This window comes from Dromiciops gliroides, chromosome 3 (assembly GCF_019393635.1).
Source record: "Dromiciops gliroides isolate mDroGli1 chromosome 3, mDroGli1.pri, whole genome shotgun sequence".
Taxonomy (NCBI): Eukaryota; Metazoa; Chordata; class Mammalia; order Microbiotheria; family Microbiotheriidae; genus Dromiciops; species Dromiciops gliroides.
The window spans coordinates 422,443,164-422,457,227 of NC_057863.1; the positions used below are offsets into that span (position 1 = coordinate 422,443,164).

At 33.5% G+C, this 14,064-nt stretch overlaps 1 protein-coding gene across 3 annotated transcripts in view; it reads left to right on the top strand.

Annotated features, from left to right (window-relative positions):
• CALCRL (calcitonin receptor like receptor) overlaps positions 1 to 14,064 on the top strand; it is a 116,374-nt gene that overhangs the window by 92,704 nt on the left and 9,606 nt on the right. For 2 of the 3 annotated variants that reach the window (XM_043990996.1, XM_043990994.1), the window contains exons 9-14: positions 4,417 to 4,543; positions 6,447 to 6,600; positions 8,103 to 8,163; positions 8,265 to 8,331; positions 11,769 to 11,987; positions 13,486 to 13,527. In XM_043990996.1, the coding sequence (XP_043846931.1) occupies positions 4,417 to 4,543; positions 6,447 to 6,600; positions 8,103 to 8,163; positions 8,265 to 8,331; positions 11,769 to 11,987; positions 13,486 to 13,527 (670 nt within the window). The remainder of the gene's footprint in view (positions 1 to 4,416; positions 4,544 to 6,446; positions 6,601 to 8,102; positions 8,164 to 8,264; positions 8,332 to 11,768; positions 11,988 to 13,485; positions 13,528 to 14,064) is intronic. The other variant, XM_043990997.1, reaches the window with a different exon arrangement.

Sequence of the window (14,064 nt, forward strand, 5' to 3'; positions counted from 1 at the left end):
GCTGAAACTTGAAGGAAGCCAGTAGGCAGAGAAGAGGAGTGTAAGTGCTATAGGCTTGGGGGACAGTCAGTTAATATGCATAGAATCAGTAGGTGAAGTGTATTGTGTGTGAAATAGAGAGAAGACCAGGGTCACTGGATCACAAAGTATCTGGAGGGGGAGCAGCTAGGTGGCACAGTGGATAAAGCACTGGGCCTGGATTCAGGAGGACCTGAGTTCAAATGTGACCTCAGACACTTCACACTTACTAGCTGTGTGACCCTGGACAAGTCATTTAACCCTCATTACCCTGCAAAAAAAAGAAGGAAAGAAAGAAAAAAGAAAAAAAGAAAAGAAAAGAAAAGAAAAACAAAGTATATGGAGAGGAGTGAGGTGTAAGACTGGCAAAGTATAAAGAGGCCAAGTTCTGAGGGGCTTTAAAAGCCAAATGGTATTTATATTTGCTCCTGGAAGTAATAGAAAGTCCCTGGAGTTTGTTGATCATGGGTATATCTTCTCATTATTTTGAAACATAACTGTATTATTACATCTTGTCTATTAAATTTTAAGTTTTCACTATTATTTTTAGTCAAACAATATTGAAAATTGTTATACCTGAACTTTTATTTTCAGTTTTTTGTTAAAGCTTAAACAGAATTTCAAATAATTACTTTTATTTTTCTTATTAACATGTTCTGGAAGGACACAGTGTAGTGGACAAAGCACATAAATCAGAAGACCTGAGTTCAAGGCCTGGCTCTGACATTTACTACCTGTGTGTCACATGTCACTTGGGCAACTGTCGCATAACTCTGGAGGTGTCAGTTTCTCTTTTGTAAAAAAATGAGAGTTGGACAAGATGATCTCTAAAGTCCCTTATAGGTCTAAATCCAAAGTCAGATCATTTGAATGCAAGCAATTACCATTTCTTCTAGCATCATGTTAACACCTCTTAGTGATCATTCCCTTACAAAGTAAAATGAGTATCTTATTTTAGGTACTCAAATCCAAAAAGACCTCATTATAAGGTGGTCCCATAGCTGAGACCTTAAAGGCAGGATCATAGTGAAGCTGATAGCACTGGAACAAGTGAGAGTCTTCCTCTCACACCAAGATCTTTATAAGTCATGTGTCCTGGGGTGCAATAGGTCAGAGAGGTTCTGTCATAGCTACCAATTAACCTGGAAACTAAAGAAAGCCCCATAGCCACTGTATAGAAATAGTAATGTCTCAGAGTTGCCCTACTTCACCAACCCTTCATATGTGGGAGAGGGCATTCCCTTATGTTGTAATGTGGAGGGAGAAGTGTGTATATGTGTGTGTGTGTGTGTGTGTGTGTGTGTATATTGAGAGAGAGAGAGAGAGAGAGAGAGAGAGAGAGAGAGAGAGAGATGCATCCAACAATCTGTGATCTCAGTGGTTTTGTGTCCTCTCTAACAATTCAGAAAACCCATCCATGCCTTCCTGTTCTGTACTGCTGTGGCCACGGTCTTCTTCCATAAGGACCCCACCCAAAATTCTGTGTAATTTCTCTAATTCATATCAACCAGTTTAACATATATAGGGAGAGATCAAGAAAATTACTTTATTGGTCTGAAAACAAAATTGAGTAAAAAAATACTAATTTGTTTTGGCTGTCAGTATTGTCAAGTATCCACAAGAAATGTGTTATTATTTTGTAGTGCACAGTTTAATTCAAATGTTTTGGTGTGAATTGAAATCAGAGTATACATTATAGAGGTTGGCACCTTTGTAATATAATGATATATAATATGTATGATAGCATAAAGTATGATGTATTATCACCTTTAGAGTATATACACTAAATGCTTCTACTTGGTATTATTATATTTTTTGGCTCAGCCTGGATTGTGCTGAAATATACCTTTGTGCTTTCTTTAAGGAAAAGAAAATTAATTCAGCATTTGGAGAATTATGTATATTTATGAGAATTCAAAATATTTTCATTCCTGGGCATCATTCATTTTCATAAAAACAATATACTGAGTACAATTGAAAAAAATGTTCCTTTATAATATGCAGGTAGTTAACGAAAATCCTTTCCTTAAAAAAGGAACAGAAATCATTTTTCCCAAGACACCTGAATCCTCATAAAATTTAAATTAGAGGTCTAAGTTACTGAGATTTTTGTCATTATCATTATTAAAATAAATTGATATGAATGTAAATTAAATTTAATTAAGTTTAAATCAAATTAGTCTGAATTTAAATAATATATGCATATAGCAAAGTATTCTAACATAAATCATCTCATCTCTGTGGGGATAAGAGGCTGTGGAATGAAAAAGAAAGAGGACTGCATTGGGATTCAAAAGAATTGGATTTAAATCCAGAGTTTGTCCAATAACTTATTATGAGACTTTAGTCAAAACATTTAAAGATCTCTAAAGCCCCTTTTATTCAGGACATTCTAGGATATAAAAAGAAGTGGATATATCAATATCTCCATTTTACAGATGAGGAAGCTGGACCTTCATATAGGTTAAGTGACATCCAATTTCCTACAAATAGAAAATGGTATAGTTGATTCCTCAACTCATATATTCTGACCACAGGTTCAATGTTCTTTATGTTTCATTATGCTGTTTTAACTTTCATAATCATGAAATTGAAAGAGAAATTCTTGATCATGCTCCCAGTTTTGAAATAACAAACAATGATCAAGAATTATACAATAAGAGCCTTGTCTTTCTTATTTTATCCAGAGGACATAAATTTTGAGGACTTATGAATGAAGTCAACAAGCATTTATCAATGTTTGTTTCAGGAACTTTGAGAGAGAATCTAAAACTAACATAAAATCATTTAATAATATGATATAGGATAGTATGCAGACAACTGAAACTGGAATCAGAGAAAATGGGTTCAAATCTAGCCTCTTCTATGGATTTACTGTGAGACTCTGAGGAAGCCATTTAACTTCTTAGGCATCAATTCATTAATCTGAAGCATTGCATTGAATTTAATAATCACAAAAGCCCATCCTAAAATGACAAATAGTTTCAAAATAATATGCAACTTAACTTCATTGTAAAGTGCTCCTTCATACAATCACATCTATTAGTTGTTATATTCTTTATGGTGCTTCACCATGTAATAGGAGATAATATATCAGGAACTAGGATTTTCTCCCCATAATCTACCTTTTAAGATCCCGTCTAAATGATAGAGACACATTTGGTATCTGGGAGCAGGAACAAAACTTTGTGTGGCCTCCTTGAGCTTTATATTTGATGAGACTTTAAATGTATATCAATATAAATCTATATATAATCTGTATTATATAATATTATATAAGCACACACACATATATATTTTTTTTCTTATAGTCATGTATATACTAATTTTATGAAGTCAGTTTTGGGACCACTAAATATTTTCATTATAGACTCATAACTAAAAGCTTCTGAATTGTAGTTTGGACAATATCTGGAGATAACATATTAGACAAAGTAGAAGGGGAAATTCAGTAAAACTGCCTGTGTTTTGATAGGTTAGAAAATGTAGACTTTGCCTGAATGTTGTTAATATGCCTAAATGACAAATAAAACATTTAGTCTTTTATTACTATGTGTTTCTAGAATCACACACACACACACACACACGTACACGCACTGGAAAAAATTGTGTAGACAATATAACTTCCTAATTAATTTTTCATTTTCAATCCATGATTTCCACTGAATTGAATTCAGCTAGCATATACTAAGTTCCTATTGTTAGAAAAATACTCTGCTAGGTGCTACAAAAGATAATTAGTAAATAGTCAGTACTGTGCCAAGCATTCAAATTGTTTTCAGCCATAGACTAACTATTCACAACCACTGATACAATGTTAGGAAGATTCAGCAATTGAGAGAGAGAGAGAGAGAGAAAGATATATACTTAAATATATGTGTATATGTATTCTTAGCTCATTTTTCTCTGTGTAGGACATCAGATTTTGATTTGCTTTTCCTAAAGTAATTTAAAAATTATACATTCAGATATACATACACACACACATGTATATATATATATATATATATATATATATATATATATATATATATATATATATATATATATATATATATCTTTAGTCACCCAAGAATGGATTTTAAATATTTGATTTTAGGATCATAGACATAGAGTTGGAAGTTACCTTTAATGTAATCTAATCTAACACTCTTGTTTTAAAGATGAAGAAACTGAGGTGTTTAAGTGAGCATTTCCATGAACCTAAAGAGTTTGTGATCTGTACAGTCACAAAAGTAATAGGTAGCAGAGACAGGATGTGAATCTAGTCCTTTGACTCCAGAATTTGTATTGTTTCCCCTGTACCACACTGTCTCTTCAAAAGTGATCTTTTAATAAGAATTAAAATACCTAGGAATTTGAATAAAGTAACTATTTTATTTTTTCTTAATTATTTAGGAGTTTGAGCTGCCAAAGGATCACTCTGCATAAAAATTTGTTCTTCTCTTTTGTTTGTAATTCTGTTGTCACAATCATCTGGTTAACTGCTGTGGCCAACAATCAGGCATTAGTTGCAACCAATCCTGTAAGTAAGATTTGGGTATTTTATTTATGGAGGAAACTTTTGTATGCGTACACATATAGCTAATTTTGCATGTGCATGTGTGTATGTATGTGTGTGTATGTGTGTGTGTGTGTGTACATACACACACATTCACATTTAAATTTGTGGGTATTTTAAAAGTTAAGGTACTGAAAATATCTGTATTCACCTAGCGGTATAAGGAAGAGTGTGTACTTGAAAGTAAAGTTCAAGGGGGCAGCTAGGTGACACAGTGGATAAAGCACCTGCCCTGAATTCAGGAGGACCTGAGTTCAAATCTGGCCTCAGACACTTGACACTTATTAGCTATGTGACCCTGGGCAAGTCACTTAACCCTCATTGCTGCTCTTCCCCCCCCCCCAAAAAAAAGGAAAATTCAGTATTGAGATAATAGTGATAATTATCTCATTTATCTGAATATTTTAATGAGTAATCTAATCCATTTTAAAGGTATAGCTACAAGTTTAGATTTTAGAATTGTGATGTTTTGTTTTTATATGACATCAAACACCACAGAGAATCTGTGAAGTGTATTAGATCAAGGAACAGCCATGGAGTCGGGGCAACTTGGGTTCAAATCTGGCCACTGAGCTATGTGACATGTTATCAGAATGAATCAAACAATTCTCTTAAGATAAAGTTACATATCTTTATTGGTGAAAGGACTTTACACACAGAAAGGTGGCTAAATAAAGGGGAAAAATGTAGTTCACACTCACACACTTAGTCTTAGTTTATAATTCTTTGCTGAAATGTTGGAGTTCATTAGAACCTTTATCTGTTTGTTACCAAATTAGTTAATGATCTATTTATTCTAAAAGGGCCAAAGGAATTCTTTCACATATTGTTGAGATAGCATCCTATCGTGGAAAGACATTTTTAACTCTTCAGTATTTTCAGTGTCATATGAGTCTGGCCAGAATCATTTAGGAAAATGAAACATGTTTGTGTCACTTAATTTTGAAGTTATTCTAATTATTTTGTACAGATCAAATTTATCATCATGGTCAACTGGTAATTATTAGATATTTTTAAGAAATACTCCCAACAGTACATCTTCCAACATATGGAAAGATTTATTTAGCAAGATGAAATAGGAATTGGGAATGGACTTTTGATATCATTGGTACAGAGAACTTTCAGGGCAGGAAATTTTATCCTGCATATTGACATTTTCTCTACAACTTATAAATGTGTGTCTAGAGGTCTGAGAGGTTAAGTGACTTGTCCAAAGTCATATAGCAAAGATATACAATGGTAAGGACATGAACTAATCTTTCTGGTTCTGATCTCAGCTCCCTCTCCACTAAATCATGAGGCCTCTCAATATGAATATAATTAAATTTAATTTTAAAATATAATTTATATTTAATATAGAGCTATAACAAAATCAATTTATAACGACTTGAAACATTAGCAAATGGGAACTTCATTCTGGTACCTCAGTAGTGAAAATATAACCTAGTGGTAGACCACATTGTTGTCATCTGACCATTAATTTAACTGAGTCTATAGAGGGTTGTAACCTGTTTGGACAGCAGCAGATTTTCAAACTAGCAATTCATAAAATCTTCTATTAGAAGAACTTGATTGTACTTAAATGGTATTTAGTATAGTATTTAATAATAATACTCAATACTATTTTAAGTACTACATGTGTTTTAGTATAATCTATTCTATATAAGTACTATAGTACACAACATACATACAGAACAATATAGTACATAAGTGGATCAGTACATTAACAATCTCAAATCTGGAATTAGACAATCCCTGGTATACATGGAATTAAATATATAGTTTTCAGTCTCTATATATGTCCAGGTAAAATTTAATGAATAAATAAGGATATAACTTTTATTTTACATATTTCTTTTTCACACAGGTGAGTTGCAAAATATCCCAGTTTATTCACCTTTATCTGTTGGGATGCAATTATTTTTGGATGCTTTGTGAAGGCATTTATCTACATACACTCATTGTGGTGGCTGTGTTTGCAGAGAAACAACACTTACTATGGTATTATCTTCTTGGCTGGGGTAGGTACCACTGTAAACATATATATTTTTTCCCCACTGTGCATTGCCATTATGTTTATAAACACATTAGAGAAAATATTCAGATGTGGTCCTATTGGTTAAGTGGTAGATAAAGGCACTTTGACCTATACATAGAATCATACAATCTCAACATTAGAGGGGAAGTCAGATACCATCTGGTCTTGTTGCTGTTGTTGTTGAGTTGTTCCAGTCATGTTCAACTCTTTGTGACCTCTTTTGGGTTTTCTTTGCAAAAATACTAGAGTGGTTTGCAATTTCTTTCTCCAGTTCATTTTACAGTTGAAGAAACTGAGGCAAACAGGGTTAAGTGACTTGACCAGGGTCATATGGCTAGTTAGTGTCCGATGCCAGATTGAACTCTTGACAATGAGTCTTTCCTGACTCCAAGCCTGACATCTGTGCCACCTAGACTAAACCGAATCAAAAGTGTGACCTGTGCTATTTTTCCTATATAGTTAGAAATCAGTGGAAAATAGCCTCTTTTATCACAATGTGAGTATATTGGCTTACCTTTTCTGACTTAAAGACTCTTAGTTTGCAGAATGGATAAATTATTATATTAAAAAATGTATTCGAGGGGCAGCTAGGTGGCACAGTGGATAAAGCACCGGCCCTGGATTCAGGAGGACCTGAGTTCAAATCCAACCTCAGACACTTGACACTTACTAGCTGTGTGACCCTGGGCAAGTCACTTAACCCCCATTTCCCTGCCCAAAAAAAATGTATTCTATAAAGCATTAAGTAACACTCATTTCCTTTAGGCACTGCAATATAATGAGAAAAAAAAACAAAAAACATTGCTCTACAAGTCAGGACACCTGAGTTCTAGTCCCACTCCTACTGCTGACTAGTGGATAAACTTGGACAAATTACATGACCTTTAGGGGAATGATTTCATATCTGTAAAATGAGGAAGAGGAGGATGGACTAATTAAACTCAAAGGTTCCTCTCCACATAGTAGCTCATGCCAAATGCTTGTTTAGATGAATTCTAGCTCTAATTTCTTTTATTTGAGACAACAGATATTTGTTTTAGGAAAAGTCAAGCAATTGTTTTAATGGGAACAATAAAATTGAAAAAGAATCAAAGAAAGCGAATACTTATCACCCCCAAATTCCACTGAGCCTACATTGCTAGAACATAAAATTATAGTGTTGGCATTTTTTAACAGTAGGAAAAATTAGTAGAATATTTTACAAGTCAGAGAAGTCCCAAATTAATGTTAACCCGGTGATGGATGAGGAGATGTCTGCACTAGGCTAAGACAGAAGGGTAAGCAAAGGAAACCACTTTCATGAAGCAGTAGAGTAGAAGTACCAGATCACTGACTGGTATGGACAGCAGAACCTCAACAAATATCATTTGTATTCTTTTAGCACTTCCTGTAATCTAGCATCGTTTTATAGAAATATCCATTATAGAATGTAAATTCAGGTGTAAAGTCTTCTCGTTAAATTCTTTCTTTCCTTTATCTTAACAGGGTTCCCACTGATCCCTGCCTGTTTACACGCAATTGCAAGAAGTTTATACTACAATGACAAGTAAGGCAATGTTTCTTTCAGATTTTCACAACGAATCTACAAAAATGAATCTTGAGTACTCATGTCTCTGTCTTCCCCTTCCCCCCCCAACCCCCCACCAGCTGCTGGATCAGTTCTGATACCCATCTCCTATACATCATCCATGGGCCAATTTGTGCAGCTTTATTGGTATGTTTTTTTTAGCATGTCTTGTTTTTATTCTCCATTTAATTGACTCATTTTTCTAGCCTTTATACCACATTCCTAGATACTTGAAGAGTAATATATTAAAGAAAGTTCGTTCTCCAGAAATTGTTTAAAATTATGCTTATGTTCAATGAACTTATTCCTTAATTTAACTTTATAGCATTCAATAGAAAAACAGCCCTTTAAAAAGCAGTTTCCTAACTGGACATTTATATGTGGTGGAAAAAGCATGGGTATTATATATATATATATATATATATATATATATATATATATATATATATATATATATATATATATATACACACACACATATGTGTGTGTATACATATATATGTATATATACATATATAATGCTTAACAAAATATATGGCAATATAAATTTACAATGATGATGATGCTTAGAGCAAAAGCCTTGTCCTTATTTATATTTATCAAGCCAATGAAAACATTCTTGAAGGAAATAATCTTTTGTTACTGTGCCTATGGGCTAGACATTTTCTCAGCTTATGAGTCTGTTTTTCTTATGTATCCAACTTCCTAGGTATGGTTCCTTGACTATTTCTCTAGGATGATACATTGCTCTATATAATAGAAATTTACTTGCAAATATTTATACATGATGAATCTGACATTAAAGTGGGGAGGTTTTCTGAGAAGTGAAAGCAAAAAGGCGTACTTTTCTTTGTTTACTGAAAAAGGCATGTATACATTGAAGATGAAAGGTGACTTTTTTTTTTTTGTAATTGTGTGAGGGAAGATTTCATTGTTCAGGCAGTCAGCCTGCCAGTTCAGATTTTTCACACCCCACTAAAACATGGCCTGATTTTTTCATACTAGAGAAATACAGTATTATACCAGTAGGGAAAAAATGGAGATAAATTCTTTTTGAAGGACTAGGTGATTTTAAGGAAAGTAGAGCATAAAGTAGAGCACATATACGTTTGAATAATGAAAAAGATGACAAGGTAAAGGAAGAATATACAAGGGCTTTTTGGAGACTGCTTTCTTCAAGAGAAGGAAATAATTTAGAAATGCAAAGGAGAAATATGGCAACATGGTAATGTGGATGGAGATTGGAACTAGAATGGGGGGAAATCTTGCTTTATAATAGGCCTCTGACACATACTAACTATGTGACCCCAAGTAAGTCACTCAATCTCTCAGTATCCCAGGCAACTGGAATATGTAAGACTATATGTTCCAGAATGGTTGCAGATCTGTTTTTAGTAAAGGGAATCTCAGAGGAGAGCTTCAAACACCAGTAAAATCATAGTTTCCTTCAAGTGTAGCTGTGTGTAAGGGTGAGAGGAGACATTCTTTTATGTGACAAAAGTGTTCCATCTCACATCCTTGTTTTAAGGTACTGACTGGAGAGGTCAAAAATGTAGTTTACTTAGGTGGAACTGATTTTCAGTATGGTAGAAAATTACATGGTAGCTTCCTTTTTCCTATTCAAAATATTGAAATGTTTAGAGATATATGAATAATTCATGTTTCAAATACCATGTTGCCTTCTATCTTTTGCATGAAAAATTCACATATCTTACAATATAACAATTATCACTGTAAAGGTTACTTATTTTCCATCTGTTCCTACTGTTGTGTTACCTTTCATCTTCCACTGGTTTTGTGTTCAAATAGTATGTTTATTTGAATGCATTTCTTTTGATAATCATATTTCCATTCCTAGTTTCTTCATTTTTTGAAGTAGAAGTGCTTTTACAGGACATCAGAGTGAATTTATGTGACATTTTTAAATTGATGTTACATACAGAATGTCAGGGGCACTATTTATAGACCACATCTAACACATTGATTTATAAATTAGATAGAAGAAAATATTAATTCTATGCTCAAGATTAGTTTATATAAAAAACTTGTCTGCTTTATAATCTCAGATTTCTTTAAAAAAAATGTTAACTTGGAAAATGAATCTGCAACTCAATCAGATTTTTCCCCCTTCACAGAGTAGGAACAGAAATGATCATGTCCCTACTATTGTCTTAATAAAGGATATTAGATAAGGTGCTTACACAAAATGCCCCAAATTTATTATTCTACATGTATTTATTTATATGTTGGCATGTGAGATCACTTTGTCTTCTGTCTTTTATTGGTGGGTAATATTTCCCATTGAGTTAAAATAAAAGTCAACTACAGTATATGCTCAGAAAAGGTAATAAATTGAAAGTGGTAAGATAGCAGCTGATATGATAATATATTCAATTCTTACAGTTCTCCTAAGACCTCTTTCTACTTCTGTCTTTAGTAGTAATATGCCTGTATTTATAAACTTTTGACTTTTCTTGGCATTTCCACTGTATGCTATCTTAACTTCTATTTTGTTATGCCTTGTCTCTTTTCACAGTGTCTTTTTTAAACAAGTAGATTTTAACAATAAGAAGTCTCAACCTTTGTTTCATCTTTATGAATTTAGGCATTTGGACTCAGTGACCTGTATGATCCTATGTTTATATAGATTTTTAAAGTTGCTTAAGTGGTTTTCTTCAGAGCAACCCATTGATATCATTAACACAAATATTATCCCATTTTAAGATAAGGAAACTGATCAAGAGGTTGTTCAGCCAATGATCATATAGATAATAAATTTATGAGGCAGAATTTAAGCTTAGAATACTTGCACTATCGTGCTACATATCATATAGTTTCCCCCCATGTTACATAAAATATTACCATGGTTTCTTTCCAAATTATTGTATAGATATGAATATGTCTATGTGTTTATATACTGTGATTTTGGATGCGAACAGTTGATTGGGCCTTTAGTTAATCAGTGAAATATGGAAGGCTTTAGAAATAATCAAGAAAGGGTTGGGTTGGGACTAAGAATAAGAAAACTAAGTAGATACAGGAAGAGAGAGACAGAATCTTTTAGTAGGGTCAGTATAGGGCAAATGACAATGCCATCAGAAATTGCCTCAATAACTCCTTGTTAAAACTCTTGATTAAATATTATTCAGTATGTATGAGATGCATTTCTTGTTGAAACAACTTTGTTGATTCCCAGTAAAGTTCAGTTTGCATGGTTTGACCTGAACATGCCCCAAGGTTTGAGGTTTCAGACAACTGTGGGATTTATAAGCTCACAACCAAAAAGAATATGAAAATAAAGCATGACAAATAGTGAAGTTTAAAAGAAAGTCTTCAGATGTTTGAATTATATCAGAATTTCATGTTCCTTTAAAATCATCCATCCTTCTTTTAATGTACTTTTGGTTTACATATCATGTCATTGCATAGAACTCTTGGACCCAACACATCCTCATTTATCAGGGCAATAAAGTATGCATGATGTATTATATCTTCCACATGTAAAATCAATTAAGAACGAGTTAAGGAATGAACACATGTGATGCTCTAGCTAACAGATAAAACCTTCATTTTCCTCCTCCTAGGTAAACCTATTCTTCCTGTTGAACATTGTGCGTGTCCTCATCACCAAGTTAAAAGTCACTCACCAAGCTGAGTCAAATCTGTACATGAAAGCAGTAAGAGCAACCCTCATTCTTGTGCCCCTACTTGGAATTGAATTTGTTCTAATTCCTTGGAGGCCAGGAGGACTAATTGCTGAAGAAATATATGACTATATTATGCACATTCTCATGCATTACCAGGTACGAGGCCGTTTGGGGAATTTATTAGCATCTATTCTATACAAAGTTCAGTATATTTGCCAATCCATACTATATATCTACAGTCTTCTTTCATTTTCCAATATTTTACCTTCTATGAAAACATATACTTGAGCATATCCTCTTTTTGGTAATTGTTTTGTTTTTCTTAGCAGTATTTTTTCTATCATCTTTTCCCTATTCTGCAAAATAGAGGAGAGGATAAATTGCCCCTTCCTACATTGTATCCTTGGTTTAGGAGTCAACGAAAGGATTCATTATTTACTAGAAACTGGCAAAATTCTTTGCCACTTAGAAGTCATGTAGAAGAGAAGTGTATTGGGAAGGGGAGACAAATATCAGGATACCACTTCATTTTCAAGGGAATATCTGAGTATATGGGATATTGAGATACCCTGACTCCAAAACCCATGGAGACCTATATTTCAGAACCTTCAACTAGGACTTTCATGTGTATCTGATTTCCCTAATTTAATTAAAGGGGAATAAAACAATAGCAGGTATTCCCTCTCCTGTATGACTTACATTAACCTACTCACCACCTATGTTTAAGAATAGGCTCATTGATATATGTAAAAGTGATAGTCTTAGGGGAGTGGAGACTTTTCTGTATCTTTCACATTATTTATCTTTATGACAGAGAGAGTAGCAAAGATAGAGAGAGATTTATCTAGCTTATATCATCAGAAGTATACTTATATCACCTTGGGGAGTCTCTTTTAAAAGTATTTAAAATGGGGGCAGCTAGATGGTGCAATGGTAAAGCACCGGCCCTGGAGTCAGGAGTACCTGAGTTCAAATCTGGCCTCGAACACGTGACACTTACTAGCTGTGTGACCCTGGGCAAGTCACTTAACCCTCATTGCCCTGCAAAAAACAAAACAAAACAAAACAAAAGTATTTAAAATGTTGCCTCACTTTTCACAAGACCCACTATGTAGTGAGTCCTCCAGTGTCTCATCATGATCTGAGTTGACCTTGGGCTCTGAGAGAACACACCAGGGTTCTCCTAGCTTGAAAGGCATCATGTGCTTTCCCAGGGACAGCTCTCATCAGAGGGCCACCAGTGCCAACTTCAGAAAGACCTATTTCCAGACAGTTGGCCACCAGATTTTGAGTGATTTTGGCCACAGCAACTTTTGAAGATGATTTCTTACGAGATGAAAACTGCAAAATGTGATGGTGGAGAGTGTGCATAAGAACATGTAAAGTGCTTTGTATATATTAAAGTTCTATATAAATTCTGGCTATAATTATTATTACTTTTGCCAATGAAATCATGAATCTTTTGAAGTATTAAATGTAATACTACATAGTCAGTCCTATTATTTTTCTAATTCAATTAGATTAGGACTTTATATACTTCTTACGCTAAAAAAAATTCCATTTGGATATTTTACTATACTATATGTACTGCTCCATAATTCTCTGATTTTATTGTTAATGAAAATCTCAAATGAGCATTTTTTTTATTTTACAGGGTCTTTTGGTCTCCACAATTTTCTGCTTTTTTAATGGTGAGGTACAGTATCCACCTTTATATAATTTCCAATATTCACTTTCATTTTTGTATAAAGGAATACAAAATTATTTTTGTCAAACAGATCTCTTTGAAGCTTGTGGTCCACAGCCTTTCAAGGGAACTCCCTAGATATCACAGATTTCATGAACCTGGATAAAAAATAAAATCTTTATTTTTACTAACCCTTGCGTCCATGAGACAAAAAAAATGATTAAGAACCTATGCTTTAAAAAATTAATTGGCTCCCCCCAAAAAAAATTAATTGGACAGTAAATATATAAATTCTGAAACAACAAACATTTCAATTAAATGAGACTAATTAATTAATTGATTCATTAAAATAATTGCCATTTGGTGTGAACAAATAACCTAAAAATCAGGAATTTTAGAGGAACCATCATGTGGTTTGTTTTTTTTTTAAATATGAAGAAGAAGAAAAGCATTTATACAAAAAGTTATAAGTGAAGGACCTTACACTGGGGTAGGTAAGAGGTCTAGAAGCACATAAATAGGTAGGCTTTTTTGATTACCTCTTCC